The sequence below is a fragment of the Apis florea genome, unplaced genomic scaffold (assembly GCF_048593485.1).
Source record: "Apis florea isolate Af1SG1 unplaced genomic scaffold, ASM4859348v1 contig_1767_pilon, whole genome shotgun sequence".
Taxonomy (NCBI): Eukaryota; Metazoa; Arthropoda; class Insecta; order Hymenoptera; family Apidae; genus Apis; species Apis florea.
In genome coordinates, this window is record NW_028256473.1 from 151,544 (window position 1) to 173,064 (window position 21,521).

The 21,521-nt window shown below is 44.6% G+C and overlaps 1 protein-coding gene across 2 annotated transcripts; it reads right to left on the minus strand.

The window, feature by feature from the left end:
* Window positions 1-1,112: 1,112 nt before the first annotated feature.
* On the minus strand, window positions 1,113-21,244 carry LOC105735013 (uncharacterized). 2 transcript variants are annotated; one of them, XM_086908334.1, is made up of 10 exons: window positions 20,815-21,244; window positions 16,925-17,222; window positions 7,985-8,046; window positions 4,408-4,610; window positions 3,880-4,136; window positions 3,350-3,718; window positions 3,100-3,279; window positions 2,828-3,012; window positions 2,324-2,451; window positions 1,113-1,954 (listed from the first exon to the last, which is right to left on the minus strand). In XM_086908334.1, exons 2-10 carry the CDS (start codon window positions 17,012-17,014, stop codon window positions 1,221-1,223), a joined length of 2,208 nt encoding a protein of 735 aa, XP_086764460.1. In that variant the 5' UTR covers window positions 17,015-17,222; window positions 20,815-21,244; the 3' UTR covers window positions 1,113-1,220. The 2 variants fall into 2 exon arrangements, with proteins under 2 accessions (XP_086764460.1, XP_086764469.1); XM_086908343.1 differs by lacking the exon at window positions 20,815-21,244 and adding an exon at window positions 20,039-20,213.
* Between the last annotated feature and the right edge of the window lie 277 nt (window positions 21,245-21,521).

Consider the following 21,521-nt stretch of genomic DNA (forward strand, 5'->3'; position numbering starts at 1 on the left):
GCGTGGATCGATCCGCGTAATTCCGCTTTCCGTTCGTTTCCCCTTAAAGCGATTAAGATGGTTCCGTTGAACGCGTAACGATAACCCGCGGGGGAACGATCCTGGAGATAATTAAAAAAGTAACGAGCGAGTCGAAACGAAGCAACAACTCCGCCCGATAATCGGAAATAACGATGCCGATCGATCCTTCCTTTCTTCCACAATTTTTATTAATCGTATACGTACACACACGGCTCGGGTGATTAACGCGGATCCTCTTTTTTTCCCTATACCTACGCACCCTCGCGTGTCACGAGCACTTAACTCGCTCCGTCTCGAACGAGATTAATCTTGCCGGAGGGGTGGAAGGGGGCGGCCGTCGAGAAACTCGCTCCTTCCGCCCGGTCCAATCACGTCCCGCTTTTTCTTCGGAACAAGCTGCTTCCTGAATTCCAAACGCCTGACCCCGAACAATGACACGCCCGTCCTCTACGTGTCCTACGCGTAAATTTCTCGAGAATCGTTTTGAAGAATCGGGGAAAAGGTATTGATTCGATCTCGTGTGCTTATTTTCGAGATGTTCGTTCGTTAGTTTTCAAACGCGCTTATTCGCGATATCTCGTTACGAAGGCAAGGAAAGTGGAAAGTATTTTCGCTCGTTGTCGAGGAAATTTTTCGAACGAAATCTTCTTCGAAACGTAATTACGATTCGCTTTTCATGCGCTCCCAGTTTTCGCCCTCTATCCATCAATAACGTCGTGTCGTTCGGATTAATTAATATAGATGGACGCGGGCGAAATGTTTTTTCCAAACTTTGAAATTAGAAAACTATTCGTATCGATCGAGTTGTAAAAATTGTCCAAATATCGCGGATTAATAATATCGTGGATTATTGGTCTCGATTCGAAGGTAATATGGCGGGGGTTGTCTGCGGGCAACAATAAGGCGCCAACATCTGCGTTCCCATTGATCGGAAAGTTTTGCGAGGCAAGTTTGCCGATTTTCGGTGTCGTTTCCTCTCGAAAAGTTGCGAGTTCGTTAGAAAGTTTACCATTACCCGAGCGAGAATTTTTCGCCCAGATCGAAACGACGCGAGAGACAGCGACGACGTTCGCTTCGAATAATTCGTCTCGTTGATTGAAATACGTGATCATGTATTGTACATACACACGGATAGATACACAACATATACATATACGTACAAGAAAGATATATACAATCGGCCGCCCATTTAACGACGATTAAATAAGTCTGTCGTGGTCATTTTGCCCCGTCATTTCGGATTCCTTCCTCGAGCCGAGGCCGCTCTTGTTCTTCCTTCGAGGGGGCGTGGGGACGAGGTCCGAAAAATCCTCCTCCGTGCTCTTGTTGGACCTGTTCGGTTTCCTTGGCGGATCGGTGGAGAAGTTGTCCTCGCGCGGGGATACGGGGGGTCTATCCGCGATCGACTCTTCCCACGAGCAGAACGACACCTTTCGTCCCGTCTTCCTCTCGTCCGTTCTCAACTCCTCGATCACGGGCTCCAATATCTTGGGGATCGGCTCCTCCTTGCCAGGTCTGTTCCCTCCCTCGAGCGAGTCCTCCTTCTCCAACATGTCGGAGAGAGCGGCCTCGAGCTCGGTGAGGCTGGGCGTCATGGAGCTCACGTTGCTCTCCTCCGCTGCCTCCTCCTTGAGGATCTTGAACAGGGTGGAATGATCGGGATCGAGGACCGTGGGTTTGATCTTGGGCTCGGGGCTGGGCGGCGGTGTGCCGCCGCTCCTTCCGTTCCAATCGTCCACGAGGCACTTTTTCATATTATTGTTGCGCGCGTCCTTGGCCAGTTTCTCGTCGAAGAAGTCGTCATCCGGTTCCTCCAGCATCTCGCGCGGCAACGACTCCTCGGAGATGGTTCTGATCAGAGCTGTGGAGCGTAACTCCTCCTCCTCCTCCTCCTCCTCGGTCGTGATCCTCGATTCGGCCCCTTCGATCGTATCTGGAGAGAAACGCGGTTTAACTAGTCACGTAGTAAGTCAGTTGAATAGTTGGATCATGGGAGCAATAACGATCCTCCCTTGTTTCGGGGAGGATCTTTGGTCAAAGGAAACTTTGCGCTTCCAACTTGGCTGGTTTCGCCCCTATCTTCTTACGAATTTACGTCGACGTAAGGAACGAGTTAAACTTTTAAGAAATAAATAAATATATTATCGAGGATCGAAGGATTTCGATCGATCTTTTTCGTTAAGTGGGAACGAAACACGGGAAGAGAGAAAGGATTATCGACTCGATAATGCTGTGTCCTTTTTTTTCCTCTTTCGAAGCGAGTACCGACGAAAACACTGTTCGTTCTCGTCTCTATTTATACCTAAAACGGAACGGTGTTTCGCCTCGTCCAAGAAGAACGGCTCTTGGAAGGGTGACGACTCGCCGATAATTTTGTTGCAACAGTTTGCCGTGACAGGTGGTGGATCGTCGTAGCGTCTCGAGTGAGATCTGGAAAAAGAGGCGAGCGTTGTTATTTCTCTCTGACTTGCAGACTTTGAATCGTGACTTTCGTCCAACTCGATCGTGTGTAATCGTAGCAGTAGAGAACGAAGAAGACCTTTACATTTGCATTCGATTCGAAGCAGTAAGTCGTAAATTCCACTTACGTAAAGAGTGGAGTAGGTATGGTGGTAATAACGGAAGGAGCGGAAGCGGCGTATGTACGTAGAAACGCAATAAGTTTTGCAAAGTGGCGAGAGAAGATTATACAATGGTCAGAACGCTAAGACCACGGGATATGGACTTACAACGGTCGGCATCTGGCCACCTCGATTAAACCCACTTAATCCCCGGAACAAGGACCATAGATAATCTCTCTACCGACCTATTTGGATCGAGCTGTTCCGCTCGGTCGACCAGCGGGGATGCCGTTTTTCCGAACGCTTCGGGCTTCTCCAACCGGACCGGAGAAACGTGGCCTCCGTTTATCGAGGGGGATCTCCTCCTTTCGTCTTCTCGAGAACCGATCGAGAAATGGGCCGCGTCCGCCTCCTCGTCCCAAGTTTTATCCTGCGAATCGTGCCTTTTCTCGTATCATCGTCGTATTACTCGTCCATCTTTTCTCTTTTCGAATTTGAGAGAGAGAGAGAGAGTTACCTGAATTTCCGAGTCGTATCCGACGTCGCTCAATTCCCAATGCTCCGCTTTGCTCGAGTCGTACTTCACGTACTCGTACTCTTTCACCATTCCGTTCGCTCTGCCCAACTTCTCTATAACCTGATACGGGGATAGGTTATCGGACCTTGGAACGTAATCCTCCAATCGCACGCTCGTTTTCTACGGAACAAACTCGTGGTTGGCGTGGAAGAGTCGGTGAAAAGAGAGGGAGAAATCGTTGTCCTCGTACCTCGGAAAATGGGGAGAGGAAGGATTCGGCGGGGAGCGAGACGGTGCTGCTCCTGACGGGCCTCCTCGGACGAGTGGTGTTCTCGATCTCGTGGTCCCTCGATCGATGCCTAGCCGTGTCCAACTCGTCGTAATTCGGCAGGCTGACGGTGCTCGAGTGTTTGTGCCTCGCGTTACCGCTCCACTTCTCCTCCTCCTCCGCCTCCGTTCGCTTCTCCCCTTGCCTCCATTTCCTCTTCTCCTCGCGCTTCGGGGTGGAGGAATCCCTGCTCGTGCGGCTGTTGGCGAATCTTTCGTACTCGTCGCTTTCCCGACACCACCTTCTCCCGGAAACCACGTCGCTCGATATTATTCTTCCGGTCCCGTTAACCTGCAATCAAACCCGAAATCCTTTTTTTTCTCGTCTTTTTTCCGACGAACTAATTCGATAACATTTATGAATTTACGATTCGTAGATTCATCTGGAATACCGGTTTGCTTCGATCGAGTTCGCGAAACGGGGAAGGAAAGCGGAAAAAAATTGATACTCGCCTTGTGCTGATAAATCTCCTTAACGCTCCTTTTACCGTCGCTCTCGTACGTCGGCCTCGTCTTCTCTTCCGCCTCCTGCTCGTCCCCGCTGCTTTTCGGCGACCTCACCGACGAGTATAACGGTTCGTTGCCGGCCTCCTCCCGGTTGGACGGGTTCTCGGCGCTCACCTCGTCCGGTTTAGGCGGCAAAGGCCTGCCCTTGTTCCGCTTTCGACGTCTCGGCGGTGGAATCGGTGTCGCGTCCCTCAGATTCGAGCCTGATCCACAGAAATTAGATCGGCCAACTTTTTTTGCCAAAAAGTAAAGTTTCCGGCCGTAATTCTCTCTCTCTCTCTCTCTCTCTCTCTCTCTCCATTTGGAAGAAGGGAAGGAGGAGAGATTTTCGCGCGTAGAATTATTTAGAAAACGGGAGAGAGCAATGGGAGCGCGTTGCGTTGCCATGTTTATCAGGCGGCACGTCGGAACGAGCGTGTTCTCGTTAAGGAGAATAGGTTGCAATACGGAGGTAACGATAAATTGCGAGCTTACAGCTGGACGTCGGGGTGGTAGGCGGGTAGAGGGTCGTGTCGACGGTTAAATTGGTGAGCACGGAGGCCGCCCTCGGTGTGCTCGGGACTTCGAGGTTCACGTCGACCCAGTCGTTCGGATGGAATGGCCTGTCCACGGAATCCACGCTTCTCCCTCTGGTGAGCGCCTCCCTCGGCGGCGAGCCGGCGTATCCTATCTCGGAGCTGAAAATGAATATATATATATATATACATTCGTATACGAGAAGATTTCGAATCTTTGGAAAATTTCGAAAAAGCCGACCGAATCATTGGACGTGCGCGCCTCTATTACGCTCGCTTACTCGCGAATGCATGCCGTGTTTCTTGGCGTCCCCCGAGCTATAACTCTTCCGGGGACGTCGCTGGAATTTCACCCCGTTCTCCTTCTCCTCCTCCTCCTCCTCCTCCTTTTATGCCAAACTTCCTTTTAACCTCTCTTCTCGCGAAAAGAGGAGAATATCGAGGGAAACGGTGGAATCCCATCGATTAACGTTTTTCTTCCCCTGTTTCGAATTCTTTCCCATTCGAGTCGGATCGCGAGGTAAAAAGAAAGAGTAAAAATTCTCGAATTCTTTATATCAAAGATACGAAAGGACGAAGGATATTTTATGAAAAAAAAATTGCTCGACTTTTGGACACTTTTTCCATTTCCATTGCGTTATAGATCGCGAATCCTTATTATTCGGTTCTATTTCAATTTTCACACGCCCCAAAACCCGTTACAACGATGCTTTGGCCAAATTTATCGGCAGCGATGGAAAGATCAACAACTCGTATCGTATCGCGCAAAAGTCAAACGCGCATTATTCCGCGAGCAATCGATATCGGATTTTCCATCGGTTTATACCGCCGTTATTAATGCGCTTCACGGGACAATCGTAAAACTATTATTATTACGCCGTTCTCCGCTGCTTTCGACGCGCGCGTTTCGTTCGGATTTTTCAAATTACGGCCCATTTTTCGAATAAACTTTTCTGCCTGTAAAATTTTTCGTTTCTTTCGATTTAATCCCGTGAATCCGAAGGAGATGCAATTCGAAGAATCCGTGTGATTCGAAGCGATACTTGGATTCGATGGCGCGAATTCGACGAGGACAATGGGAATGATGCATCGGTGATCCGAGCACGCCGCTGCATAAATTAGACGCCGTACGAACCGGGCTTAACGGAGTGCGTAAATAAAGTAGATGTACGTGTCGTCGTCGGCTGTTGTACGCTCACCGATCGACCGAAATAAATCGCGCACGTGGAAATCAACGTTCCAATTATTTGGGGAAAAATAGGGGAGCGCGGATTTATCGAATTTGTTTCTCTTCCTCTTTGATCTGGATCCTTTTTTTCTTTTCTTCTTTTTACGTAAAAATGCGAGAGTCAAAAATCAGTAGGACGAGTCGGCCCCATCCCAAAAATACAACGTATAATCTTATTCGACCCGGAACTAACCATCGATTTTTATCTACATTTTTTACAATTCTCGTTTTACAAATCTCGATTCTCTCTCTCTCTCTCTCTCTCTCTCTCTCGATTCGAGACACTTGTAACAAAGAAAAATAATAGAAGGAGGAGAAGCGAAAATGTAGCAGGGTAGCGTGCACCAGGATGGAATTAGAAAATTTTTTTTGACGCGTGTCGTATACGAACTTTCGACTTTTGGACGGAATATTGAAAATTCGAAACAACGAGTCACGTTAAAAATGGATAATCGATTTTGATTCGAAATTGGGAAAATTGCTGGTGAAGGAAAAAATCGGGCCTCGTCTCATTTTCGGGCACACCTGCCCGAACGCCTGTTCCATTGACCTTAAAAAGGTGTCGCGATCGAAGGCGGTCGCGTGGGTGGAAAAACCCACGCCGCGGATCGCGTGTCGCCATTAATTTACCTGAAACCTCCGTCTCCGTATATGGGAACAAAGCGCGATAGGCTGCCATCATCCTCTCGCCTTTCCTATCTTTCCTATCCCTTTTATAACCGGAATCACCCTTGTCCCTAATCGAGAGAAAAATCGCACGATAAGAATTTCGTATCCGATACGTCTCGAAATTCTTTGAAGAAACTCGAACGGTGAAAATAAGGCCTTTCTGAAATTTGGCGAGGAGGAGAAACTCGGATTAATCGAGGGGGAGGGGATTGCTCGACTCGGAAATCGGTTCCCTTGGACCGTTTAACGGGCCAACTTTACCCAACGGGATCCTCATTTCCGCGAATATTTCCGTGCGCGTAATCGGACCAGACCGAGTCCTCAGTCGATTCGTTCCACTTTAAAGCGGAGAATCCGGGGGAGTGGAAGGGGAAAAACAAGAGAAAAGAAAAAGAGAAGAAGAAACAGAGGGGAGAAATAGGATAAAAAAGGAATAATAGAGCGAGGAGGAGAGAAATAACACGGGTGGAATCGCGACGTAACCAACGAAACGGGGATTTAAAATCCCGCGAGCGATTTGTCCGCCGCGATTTTCTCCGTGTAAAACGGAGCACGCGCTTCGTTTCGCGCCATGGGGAAAAGAAGACGAAAAGAAAGGAGACAACCATCCTCTCTCCTTGGCTTTACCTCCTTCAACGTGTAAATTGTTTTCCAAGAGGAAAGCTCGACCGCTTTCCAACGATCTTTCCAGCAATGAAATTCCTTTTCTTTTCTTTTTTTTTTTCTTCTTCTTCTTTTTCTTTAGCCAAATATCACGATTGCCCTCGATAATAAATAATCCTCGTTTGTTCGTGTATCGTGTAAGATATCGTCGTGTCTCTTCCTTTACGAACGTTCGATTTTCTAATTTTCTTCTCGTCGCAATATATCTGGAGAAGAAGACGAACGAGCCATTACGAAAATCGATCGTGTTTTTCAAACGTCTAATACCTTTTTTCTTTTCTTTTCTAATCAAGATAGATACGTTATAAACGGTGAAACATCGCGCACGATCGATTTTTTCGAAGGAGAATCATTGCGAATAGAAGAATGGAAGAATCGAGTGGCCATTTTCGGGAAAAATTTGTGCCGATTTAACGACTCCTCTGTTCCCGTGTCGCGAGAGGACACTCGAGGTTGCGACCCCTCGTCTCGAAATTAGTTACGCTCACGAATTATCGTGGAGGGTGATCGATAAGAGCGGGAACCGTGCCTAATTACCCGAGACGCGTGTTTCGCCCGTAATTTCTCTCCGTTGTGCCGCGAACGGTAATTTAAGACGTAACGCGGCTAATTGGTCAATATTTGATGTTTCCCGAGGAAATTGGCGGCTAATTCGAATCGAGATGGTTAAGCGTAAATGCCTGTCGATTTATTTCGATTATTTTATTGTCATTGTCGGCCGAGCGAGCGAGGAAAGTTGGGGAGGAATGGAAAATGGGATAAAAGGAGGGAATTAATGGAGAGGAGAGGGATTCTTATTATCTCGGCTCGTACGTCGTCCGCGACGTTATTAACAGCTGGTGCTGCGCGATTCTAGGCCGTGGAACGGGCAAGTTTCCAACGCCTCTTAAAAACGCCCTGCCACCGATAAAACTCGGTCCACTCCGAGTGTCCCGTTTAATTGCACGCGCGTTCGTTACCCCATTCGTTAACCCACCTTGTCACTCTTTGCGTGCCACCGCCCAACATCGATCCCTCTTCCTTCAAACTGGGGTAGATCTGAAACACACGAAACAAATTTCCAATCCGATTATTCGTATTATATATATATATAGGGGAGAAAGCTGGAAAAAATCTGTCTCTGTGTATACATAGGTTGGAAAGAAGATTCGGCTGCTCCAAATTTTTCCACGAGTTTTCCACGTGGAACGAACAGCCTCGCGTAATTTTCTTCCGTGTCGTTGCGTTTAAAATATTCCCCCGCTTACATCACCTTCTTCTTCTTCTTCTTCTTCTTCTCCTTTTCCCATTTGTCGCGAATTATGCAACCGCCTCTCCAATCGGCTCTTTGAAGCCGATTGGACGAGTGATTAACAACACGGATGATCGCCGAGAAGGGAATTCGGAATCAATTTGCTATCGACCAACACCGGACGATCCATCCTCGATAGTCGATTAAGCTAATTCGCGCTTCTCGCGTCTTATCATCCTTCTAATTTCTCCCGCGTAATTATACGATTGGATCACCTCTGTTCTGTTGAACATCATTCCTCCACGGGGATTATTATTGGATGGAGGGAGAAGAGGATGATACGGCGCGATTGACAGGGGAGAGAGAGAGAGAGAGAGATAATAATAAATTCGTAATATCACGTAACGTTTGGAAGGAGCGAGTGTTTGGAGAGAGGCGAGGCAAAAAGAAGGGGACTGGTTTAAAATTGAAATGATCCGTGTCCGTCAATGCCACCTGTAAGTCGAATTTAATTTGGCCCCCGAGGCGGAACAAGCGTCGCTTGGAGATTTAATTTTTCCACGTTTGTTGGGGGGAGGGACGCACGCGCGGAGGAATCAATTTTTGCGGGACAATGGCCGGAATTATATTCATACCGTGGCGTATCCCCCCCAGGCCTGAATATTTCAAAGTCTCGCGCCATCGGCAATAACCGTATCTTTCACGCAACGTCGGCGCTGAACTATCGAGCTGCTTTCCGTTTTTATGGGCCGCGATCGGCTCTTTACGATCAACTTGCCCCGAAATCCAGCCGAATTACATTCGAACGGAGGGGGAGGGGAGGAATCGTTGTTATTAACACTCTCCCGAATCGAATTTATATTCGATCCGATCGTACGCTCTAATAACGAAAACCAACTCTACTCTCTATCGTTCCACCATAAATATATATATATATATACGTGTATTAATAAATATTTCCGACGTTGTTGCGAAATTCGCGAAATTCAAAGTGGTTTTTATTCCAGCGTGAAAGAAGAAGCAAGCGTATGTATACACTCTGCCGAGCGTGTCTCCTCCGAGCGGTTCGAGGGAGACCGGAAGCCGTGTGCACCGGATACGGACGAGATAGAGGCGAGTAATTGCGTTCGATCGCGAGCGAAAAGATGTTCGAAAATATCTCTGGAAAAACAATTTCCCGCCGATCTTTGAAAGGATGAAAGAAAGAAAAGTTTGGAGAAATATTTTTACCGGTAATTGCCCTCGTTTATGCGAATCCTCCACGAATTTCGAATACACGTGTCGTTTCACGGTTTACATTGCAAATTCGTCCTCGTCGAAGTTGTTTCGGTCCCGACACGATGCAAAAGTTGTCCCGTTGATTAAATTACCGCGTCAGTTGTCTCCAGGATCGGAGACACCACCACCACGTTTGCTTCGTCTGCGGAGACATCGCCGATGTAACGCGAAAAAAAAATTTGTTTCCAACAAAATCGCTCGAGTAGCAAGTCTATCTATCCGTCATCTATCTTCTTTTGAAATCGAGTAACGGAATTGTATGAATATTATCGTGAAAAATTGCTGTAAAACTGTTGCAAAACAGTTGCGTCTCTGTTACATTCGTTCGTCGAAAATTAAATTGCCGGGTTTAATTAAAAGTATATATTAATAATTAAATCGTAATAATGTGTAATTCCAATTTGATACAAATTGATAATTTTACGCGACCGCTAATTAACTCGTCGGGTGAAACAACTCGTGAAGAAGAAGATTTCGATCAACTTTTTTTCTTTTTTTTTTTTTTTCTAACAAAAATGGAAACGCAACGACTCGATCGATAGGATCGATGGGTAATGGATTATCTGTTCGCGACGGACAACGTCGAACCTCGAATTTTCCATCACGAGCGATATATTCCACGTTTCGCTTTAGTTACAGTTCGCTTAGATACACTGTTTCCATTGGAGGGGGGAGCGATGCTTTAAGGCTGACAGGGAAACTGCTACTCGCTACAACGCGACGCAGCAAAGCGATAAGTCGTTCGCCCGTAAAACTTTATTATTTATCGAGGACCGTGAAGAAATTGTAAAACAGCTACCTCGGGGATCGGTCGTAAAATCGAACGATTGTCCTACTGCTGTATTATCTTTGATATTTTTACGATCGGCGAAATCGTGTTCGTCGATTAACTCGATCGATAATTAGAACGCGTGTAAATCGATCGAATTTTTTTAGAAAAAATGTTTTATCCGATCCTACGAGTTGTTCTCGTTGCGAGAGAGAAATGTACCGAGTGTACCGAATTTCAAACAATAAGATAAGTTTTCTCGAATGGAAACGATGCATCATGAATCGTGTCTGGAATTTATCTCATTTCCTTCGTTGAGCCACACACCGTTCGAAGTCACGTACTTACTTACTTGCATACTTGCTTGCTTGCTTGTTGCAAATAGAGAACGTAAGTAACATTGCGACGTGTCGTCGCGGATTGAAAAGCAATTTTGTTATTAAACCAACGCGAGAATACTATTAACGCCCGTAAACCTTGCTTTCCGTGATCTTTCCTCGATGAAACAATCGACGACTCGCTTATCCGACCCGAATTTAACTCGATTTAATCGATATTTCACGATATTTTTAAAGATTCGTGGAAAGACTCGAAGAACGATTGCGATTTCGTTACAATTTTTACAATGTTTCCATCCCGATACGCATATCGATGCAATCGAGCTGTTAGATGCATATAAATATATTGTCGTTGAGCTAACAATCGTAAGTTACGACCGTATCGGATCGAAGTTATCGTTAAACCAATATTATCGACCATGGTAGCAAGAAAATTGTTTCGAGGAAATATACAAACGTTTGTTGTGTAAATATAACTCTCGAAGGTGGTAACTTTTCGCATTCTTAAAATTTCGGTTCGATGATCTCGTGCAACGCGTCGAGTAAATTTCGAATTTCGTTCCTTCAAAGCGCGTCGAAAGATGATATAGCGTATCTTTTCGAAGAAAATCGAAAACGAAAATTAAGTTTACACACATCGTGCGTGATAGGTTAAAAAGACATCGTTCAAAAATGGACGACACGGGAATTCTTTTAGGAGGAAAAAATGTTGAAAAACGTAAATACATAGACGTCGTAATATATATATATATATATAATCCATCGAAAAGGTACACGGTGCTCGCCTCCATTTCCAGAAATCGAATCTTTTCTCTGTCTCGGTGGAAAATTTCTCTTCAATTTTTAGATGAATGAAACGAATGAGACGATGACAAGACAGAAAGGTTCGAGACTTTGACAAACGAATGCATTCGATTCGATTATTATATATATTAGTTCGTGAAACATTACCGATGTTGCCGATATAATTCCATAGGTAACATGCTCGGTGACCAGCCACGTGGAACGTTAAGCAATGATATTTACGATCCCAATTAACACCGCGTTATCGATGTTCCACTAATGAGCTGAACGAGGTCGAATCTCGATAGATCTGTGGAGCGCGATGAGGACGCGATCCTCGTCGATATTATATTCCATTCGAGAGACGATGTCACCGATGTCGTCATACGTTCAAAATCGAACGTATACAATTTCACAAATGCACAAATATTATTTTCGCCGATAAAATCCAACTATACGTTCTCGTTGCATATTGATGAAAAAAAAAAAAAAAAAAAAAAAGATGAGAACCACTACTAACGTAGGTAAATTCGTAATAATAAATCATCACGAATAACGATATAAATATAAACCGCTTAGAACGAATACGAATTCGTGTTATAAATATAGAAGGAGAATATCGTTTAAATTTTTCTTATATACCGTATACATCTATTATATAGTTTATCGTCCGGTTGATCGATGTATATACAGAAGAGATAAATTTTCTTTGCGTTATACACGCGAGAGGAATGCGTTATTATTCGAGCGAACGATTTAATGAATACAAATCATCGGATCGTTCATTAACGATTGCTAATTACGTCGAAAGGCTTTGAATAACTCGGTTACGTCAACCGTAAGTAATTACGGTTAACTAGCTAGATCGTGCTAAATTAATCTCCCTTTCCTCGTTCCACGTCTTTCAACGTCGTTCAATTTTTACCTTTCTTTCACCGTCGTGCGTGTCTGCGATCAGATGAAAGAAAGAAAAATTTTCACCTCGTGCTTCCGTTTCTTTCCGAGCTTCCTTTCGTAAATTCTAATATTTTTAACGTCTCGCGAGAAGAATTGGTGAAGCGAATATTCAGAAATCTCGATCGCAATTACAACAACAATCTCTCGATAAATAAAGTCACAAAAGGCGAGAAAGAGGTAGAGGAGAATCTAATCGAAATGAATCCAAATGGAGATATTTCTTCTTCAACCTAATCGAAACGAAGTGCTCGAGCAGAGCAACGTTTGAAACGTCGTTAATACGTCGTTTGGATAAGGTGCTGCGAATAATCGTGGAAAAAAAAGGAAACTGTTCAATTGGAATCGCGTTTCTAATTTCAACGTATGATCGTAGATAATTCGTAATTTTTCGAAAGTAATCGACAGGAAAGATTTCGGCACGTTGAAAGTTGCGTAAGCCGAAAGGAATGTTGCAATTATCGGATGAAAAAGATTCGTTCGAGAGAGTGCGTTTTCTCGAATCGTGACCGGAAGGACGATTTGTCAAGGACGAAACGACGTAATAATCTTGAACGAGAAATGTCAGCGAACGTTACCATTTTAATTTTCTTTATACCGAGACGCAATTAACGTTTAAAGCGATTTAATATTTTTTTTCACCACGCGCGCGTGTGCAGCGTTAAGCGCGAATTACATAAGAACGAGCAATGACTGCAACAGGCTTAGTGGTAGGCGCTTCGGGGAAAACAGTCGTTGAAACGACTGGTCGCTAAAAATACTCGTTTATTGAATCGATTTTGTCGTTAGTGACGAACGATTATCTTTTTGATTTCATGGATTTAATAACGCGATTCGATGATCTTTTTTTTTTTCTTTTTTTTTTTCCTTCTTTTTTTTACACGGTTATACAATAATGTAATTACGCAGTTTGCTTTTTTTTTTTTTTTTTTTTTTTTCTCCATCATCCTATCGATCGAACTTGTTCGAAGAAACGTAAATAATGTAATTAACGCGTGATTATCCACTTATCGTTCGGTTATTTTTTATTTTAGCCATCTTTTCACGAATATTTAAAATATCGGTTGGAATTGGGCGGAGAGGGGGGAGGGGGGGGGAGAGAGAAGAAAAAAGAAAAGAAAGGATTTTTAACGTAAAATTCTGTCGCGAAAGATATTTGAAAAAATATAACGTTTTAAAGATATAAAAGACGAAGAGAAAAGTTGATATGTAAATGTAAAAGTGATCGAGTATCGCGATGATATTTATTCGCGAGCGAAGCGCATAATCTTGGTAAAAAGTAATTACGTATACTCGAGTATAACGAGTAGCTAGTACGCGTTAAATTATCATTTCAAACGAAAAAGGAAAAATTCGCACGACATCCAGCGCGAAATCCCCGACCGTAAAAAATAATCAAATTCATAACAGCTGGACGTAAAACAGGATTTCGTCCGTTCCTCCGCCGAGGAACGTTTGTTAGAGATAATTAATCTCGAAGGCGTGGACCGTGAGAAGGCGGGAAATTCATCGTGAAGTGGAACTTTGCTTGCCGTCGCGGTCAGAAGGAAATAAAAAAGAATTGGCCAATAAACACGCGCCGGCCTCGATTTTTCCTCTCCTTGGTCGTCGTCGGATGTTGCGCAACACCGTGAATCCTTGACGGTGCGGCGGCGTTTTCTCATTTACTCGCCGCACCGAACTTTGCTCGCCGTTCTGCATTGTCCTAATCGGACAATGAATCATCCGCCTACCGATCATCGCCTCTTGTTATTTCTTTTTCGTTCTCGTGCCAGAAAATATTAAATATCGAATTTGTATACGTACGTATATATATATATAAAAATATCGAGTCTCGAAAGATTAAAGATGAATCTGGTGAAATAGAAAAGTATAGAAGCGTAGAACGATATTGGGAAATTTTTCTACGATTTATAATTGAATGTGGAAACTCGTTCTGCGAAAAACTACTATCTTAGTAGTTTTTAGAAATAGGATTTCGAGATTCAAAGTGTCACGTATCGCGAAATGTACCGTGTATCGTATTAAACATTCTATTTATATTCACGACTGGTCAAAGTGTTTTATGGCTGCTGGTGAAGATAAAGACAATGGGAGAAAGGATGTTTTGCTAAGAAAATGCTAAGATAAATTGTGAATAAAGATATCCTTTTCCAACTCGTATTCGAGTACGTACGCTTTATCTTGGATCGATAAAGAGAGAAAACGAGAGATGAGAGGAAAGATCGGAAATCGAAGAAACGAACAAAGTTGTTACATTGTTATTTTTATCGAATACATATATATATACATGTATATGTATATCCGTGGACGTAGAAAATTGGGACGATCGTGGAAAAAGTATCAGAGAAACAATAATATGGTAACGGGAGTTTAACGTTTTGCGAGGGGAAAGTAATTAGCAAGTATCGCTACGTGGTAGCCCATTACACGGGCTTTAAGCGATGAGATAACCTGCCTTTCGCGATTAAAAGGTGCATTGTATTCCTCGTTGTTGCATTTTCTTCCGTTCCACGAAAATGAGTTTTTTTCTCTCTCTCTCTCTCTCGGTCGAACTCGTCGTCGAAAAATTTCCATTGTTTCTCATGCTTATCGATTCGAGTGATAAAAAAATAAATGAAAATACGCGGAAAATATGCGGAGGAAAAGGAGCAGATTCTGTACAAAATTATATAAATAAAGAGGGGGGGAGATTTGAAGGAAACCGAGTCGATATTTCGGTTAATAAAAATCGTTTCGATCTGTGACGAGGAAAGAAAAAAGATTGCTAAAGTATTATCGTTGCTAATCGTGATGCATACGATCGACGAGAAAGAAATGGCGAATGGAATCGGAACGAGTCACGCGTGAAACATCCACTCGACTGTGTAAAACGCGAATTGTCTTTTTACGTAACCAACGCGAGAAAAAAAGGAGTCGTTTCGTTATTGAAAAAAAAAAAAAAAAACGAAAGAAAGAAAGAAAGAAAAATAACCAAACGATCGCGTTACGCGAAAGGAAAAGAAAAGAGAGACGCGTTCAACATTCCTTAAAGCCGCGATGATGGTAATAACGATCGAAACGATCGATAATTAACGAGATTTCGTTCCCCCCGTACATTTTGTCCTGCGATGAATCGATTCGTTGTTTCCGCGATTAAACGCTCGATCGATTGAATATATATGAAATATAATACGAATCTTTATTATGGATAGAGATGGAGATAGAGAACGACAAACTTTGAGGAATTTCTTTGGAATTCGAAACGAATCGAAAGCGTTCAATCGATATTTCTTGCTTGTACAACGGGCAGATTGAGACGAGTGGATAGGACGGATTAGTTAGGGAAAAACGGTGAACAGATGGGAAATAGGAGAGGAGATGGGATCGGCTCGTTTTTGCGACGGTGTGTATAATGTGTGGTGGGGGGGGGGGGGGGGGGAGGCATCACTCGGTTAATTAGCAATTACACACGTATCTGCGTGTCTGGGATTCGAAATTGGAGCGTGGCGTGTCCGATGGCACCATGATAAATCCATGTCACGCGTGCACGCGCAACCGTGGCCGACGTGCGCGCGCGATATAATCAGTTATTTAAATTGCCAATACCGTCAAGTATCGACGTAACAAACTAGTTTTCGAGGAACCTCCTCGTTCCACGTCCGCTTACCGGACGATAAAGTGATTAAACGCAATAGGGAGTTGTGACGGTGGATGAGGCGATCTACTTGCGATCGAGTTTGACCGTCCAATCAAATTTTCATGGGTCTTTTAAAGCGATATCGGTGTAACTTGTTTCCATCTCGTATCCGGGGTGGGGGAGGGGGAACCGAATTCGATTAGCTTTGATACTTTCCTCTTCCGATCCGTTGCGAGCGAGCGGAATCTTGGAGCTTTTACTCGAGAAACCATTCGTACGAAGAAGAATAATTGTACGTATCAAGCTAGTTCGAAGAGAATTTTTCTCAAAGAATTATGAATTATATTACACGATATAGACAATAATATAATTTCAAAGAAACGAAATACTCGTCGCTCTTTCTGATAACGCGTTATCAGAAAATCTTACTCGAAGGAGGAATTGTTTTCTATTTATTTTCAGCTTAATTTCAAATATTTCCGCGGTATCATCTTATTTATCGCGTTCGGTAAAATATTTCAGAACACGCAGAAAATAACTCGTATCGATATTTTTCGCGTCACTCGAATTTCCTCTATTCGTTAATCATTTTCCTTTCGAGCAAGAGGTAACGCGGTATTTCGTATCGAATGGTCGAACAGTTGTACAAATTCGCGGTGGTTAAGAACTAATTTAACATGATAACTCGTTAAAATATTTTTCTTGTTTTTACGCCTCTCTCGTTCTCGATGCAAGTAAAGTAGGTCACGCATGTTGACGCGAAGCGGTCCCGTACATTCTTCCCATAGAAACTGATATTCTATCTTCCTGTTTCCTGTTTCTTTTTTTTTTTTTTCTTTTTTTTCTCTCCCAATCGCTATCCTATATTTTCGATTGGATATTTGATCCGTATAAATAAACACGGCAAGAAGGATAGATAAAGGATGGAATATTTATCGACATACCCGATGCGCGCATCGTACGAAGACTCGATCCAGAGGTGATTTGGAGTCCTGTGCCTTCGAGGTCTTCTCCTTGCACCAAGCTTGTCCCATTTTTCTTTCCGTCCGGCTATTATCTCGACCGTTTCTCCCGCCACGTGGTCGCCTCTTCTCTCCTCCCTGTTTCTTTCTCTCACCGATAAGGCCGGATAATGTAGGCCATCTTAAGACCCGTTCCTCGTGACCTGCCGCAACCAGCACGCTTCTCTCGCCTCTCTTTTTTGCCGCGTAACCAAGCCGATGTAACGAGGGCTCGTCTTCGCTGAAAAATTTCACGAATCGATCATTCAAGAATTATTCAAGTGTTTAGAAACTTGGAATAGTAGAACTTGGAGTCGAGTGTTCTCGGAATTTTGAACGATACGAGTCGATCGATCGTACGAAGCTAATACTAACGACTCGAACCAATTACGCGTGTTACAGTCGATCCAAAATCGATTGGCCTCAAGGTCACCGCCCTATCCAAGAATCAGCCCACGGCTAATCTCTAAGCCTGGAAGCTTAACTCGGACAATACTGATCTATGGTATTCGAGCTGTAACGTATGGATCCCCGTGATATCGCGGAGAACACGATTTACCGCTCTCAGAGGTTCGGAGAACACGTGCGAGGATGATACGACGCTTCTAGCTTCTTAATGGACTCACGCTCGCTTATCGTCGAACCTTCGATAATGATTAATTTTTTTTTTTTTTTTTTTTTCTGTTTCTTACTCGAGATCCCTTAAAATTGGAAAGAAAATTTAATAACACACTCGCGCACACCCAGATATTTTCTCGGACGAGCGACCTTCTGCCCGACAACGATCGTTGCAAGAATGTTAGAACACACCCTTTAACGGTACACAACAAGCAACAGTCCAGTGACTAACTACGTCCTCGCTACGAATCTCCTCGTTCTCCTTGCGTCAACAATTGTTGGCAGCTTTCATTCTCGCCTCACCGAGCCGGATGAAAAGAATCTCGGGATGGAAACGCGGCGAAGAGACGCGGTGGATCGTTGAAATCGGCGACTCGTTGGAACGATCGGGCGGTGTAAATCGCGCGTGTCGGTGTTTGAAAGCGGGCAAGCAAAACGTAACTGTTGGACGCTCGACGAGCGGCGGGCAACGAATACGCGAATTCATAATGCCGCTACGCGATTCCCAGTCATTCCCCTCTGCGTTGTAATGGAAAACAGTCCGGCCTCTGCATTCACGTCCATTTAAGCTAATTCTCTTCGCGTTACTAGATCCCGTATATCTAGATCACGAGGTACTTTGTGTACGCGTAAACTTCTTCTCGTTAAACCTTGGTAAAAGGATTTTTATTCGTGAGGTTCGAATTTCTTATTCCGTGCGAGGAAAATACACGAACGCGACGTTATCTCTTTTTTCCGAACGTTGTTTCGAAATTTTCGAAAGGGAATCTTATCGAAATGGAAAAAAAAAAATTAACGACGAAAAAGTGTGATTGATTGATTGCACTTTTGTCGATTCCTGTGTAAAGTGTGTGGAAGAAATTCCGCGGAATAGGCGACTCGACCTAAAAGAAAACTTTCGTACGAAAACTTTCACCAGTCGAGGAATTCGAAAATTCGAGGATATATGAATCTCGACACCAGAGGCCGATCAGGAGGGATCTTTCTCCCGATTTCTCGCGATAGAAGATTAGAAACGAGAAAAATCCATTCGTGCTTTCCATTCGGCGTATATTCGCGATACGAGAGGAAATGGAAATTTCAACGTCCTCGCCACGAATGGACGGTGAAACGGGTCCGCGATTGTGGAACAACACCTACGCGGCACGGTGTGGTCGCGTCGTCACCGCGTTGTGTTCTCGACAATAATCGGTGAATAAGCGTGCGATCGTGCGCGCAACGTGTAATCGTATTATTGTACGCGGCGACTCTTGTTTCTTCCTTTTTCCCCTCGCTGTTCACCTCGCTCGTTGTTGATCGATGTCATCGGATCTTTCGACGTTTCGTCGGTCGTCGTTTAACCGGGTGTCATCCAACGATACGCGATTGTTATATCGATGCTCTATTAACTCTTTAACTTCTCCTTATTTTTCCATTATTACGTTTACATATCGTAAGAGTCATCCTACGCGCGTTCCAATTTTTCTCTAATGTAGCGTCGAAGCAATAGAGTTCCGAATATAGAGAGTGGAACGTAAACGCCATTTTTTTGGATCGCGTGCAAATCGCTTATCTCATTTGCGTCCAAAATTTTAGACTCAACGTTTCGTTTCGTTTCCGTTGTTCGTCGTGAATCGTAAAATTCGAGTTAAATCTTCCGATCTTTGTTTTTTAACGCGATTCTAAACGAAGAAAAGTAAAGCGGCTATTTCAAGCGGCTAGTTTAAATTTATGCGCGTTCCGCAAAATAGGAGTTTACGGTCGGGTGTATTTAACACGGGGAGATATAATTTAGAAATATCGCGGGGGAATTACGCATTGTTGAACAAAGTACCAGTGTATGAAAGAAAGGTAGGTTTGTAATTGCGAGATATCCGCGCGACGATCGTTTTCCTTAAACGTGTACAATTTCGATCGTCGAGCCCCGTGAACCTTTTCTTAACCTTTATCGAAAATCGACTGGGTTGTGCAAAAGTTGTTGACAGCCTCTTTCTTCCTCGTCTCTCGAACCGTATATGCATGCATGCATACACCAGCACGAAGAGAAAAGACGCGAAGCAAGAGAGTAAAAGCGTTAAATTAAAGGCACGCGAACAAGGCGAATTATCGGGAGGTTTCACCGTGGCGCGCGTGGGCGCATTCGCGATTACACGAGAATCGCGATAAACGAAAGAAAGGAGGAACGCCGGCGTCGTACACTTTCTAACTCGAGTTTTTACACGCGTGCAACGCGAGGACAAGGAGGGAAAAGGAATCGATCGTGTATCCCGAGCGGGGGCAGGGAGGTATTTTTGATATCCAGCAACGAGCGTGGTTACGCAACGATCGTGACTCGTCGGTAGTGGGACGCGTCGAACCGTGATCTCATCACCGTTCCGCGAAAAGGTCGTAAATATTTTATGGAAACTGCTTAAAATATCGCGAAATGATTGCTGGGAACGAGGTTACTTGAACTCTTACCGTGTAAAATTAATCACGGATTATTACGCGTCTCCGCGTAATGAAAAATTGCGAACGAGCGTGATCGAGCGTAAATATAAATTGGCTCCGGTTGGCTTCTCGCGATCGAAGAATTTTTGCGAGGCTATGATATACGTATTCGTGGACAGCAGCCGCGCATTGTGCGGAAGAAACTAAAAATAACGCGTCAAAGTGGAGGATTGAAACACCTTGACACGCCTAGAGTCTCGATGATCAGCATAACAACTCGCGTGATACGATACACGGAACGGGGAGAGTACAAAGTTTAGTTACAGCGTACACGGGAGAGTTGGAATGCTGAGCCACGCCTTTTTGTAAAAAATATTCGTAATTTTCATTATCCTCCTCCTCCTCCTCTACCGTAATAAATAAAACCGTCGGTTTCGAAAAAAAGGCGGCCGTCCGAGGAGGAAGAAAGCGTCGAAATCTATAAACCCGACCCAAACGACAAAATATCCTTTTCCACGATCGTAATAAATATTATTCGTAAATCCGTAGAAGGAATCCGAGTTAAACGTCGCATCGTATCCCATAACTATAAATATCCCGAGAAAGGGGATGAGACGCGATACTACGAGCTTGGATCCGTGGTATATACGATATAAATACGGAAGAAATTTGGGAGGACGTGGTTGGTCGGTCGGTCGGTCGGTCGGCATGGAAGAGAAGAGAAGAAAATGCTGGGATGGAAATTCAAGTTCATCGAAGGTGTCGATCACGGGAGTGAGTGAATCGGGGGACGGGAGCGCACGTACCTCTCTCTCTCTCAGTGGGCGAAGGTGGAGATCCCTTGGTCGTCGTCCCTTGGACGAAAGGAGGACGGCGATTGTTGGGCTGTTGTCGGTCGATGATCTCGGTCGGCGTAGCGGCGTATCGATCGAATCATGGGATCGGCGATGGCGACGTTTAGACGGGAGGAGGAAGGCGCGCGCGCGTGGCCGGCTGCAGGGCAACTGGTACCGTACTGGTACCAGTCGGTCGGACGTACGGCACCGTGAGTACGATGCGATGCACGATGCCGGACAGGTTGCGTTGTTGTGTATCGTTGGGCGTAGATGGTCAGGTGGTACGCGGCCATAGCGGCGAGCCGCGACACTGTGTGGACCCGGCTTTAAACCTTTCTAACCGCAACCTCCGCTCTCTGCGCCGCGATCGTCGCCGTTGAAGAAATCTCGTCTCTCCACCTCCGCGTTTCTTCTCCTTTTCATATCCTCCTCCTCCTCCTCCTCTCCTTTCCACCGCTGTCGTCCCCTTCTCTCATCGTACGATGAGCGGGGATCCGATGGAAGGAGGAAGGGGCTGAATTAATGGTTGGTTGCAGGAATCCGACTCAGGTGTGCTCGAGTTTCTTTTCTCTCTCTCTCTCTCTCTCTCTCTCTCTCTCTCTCTCTCTCTCTCTCTCTCTCTCTCTCTCTCTCTCTCTCTCTCTCTCTCTCTCTCTCTCTCTCTCTCTCTCTCTCTT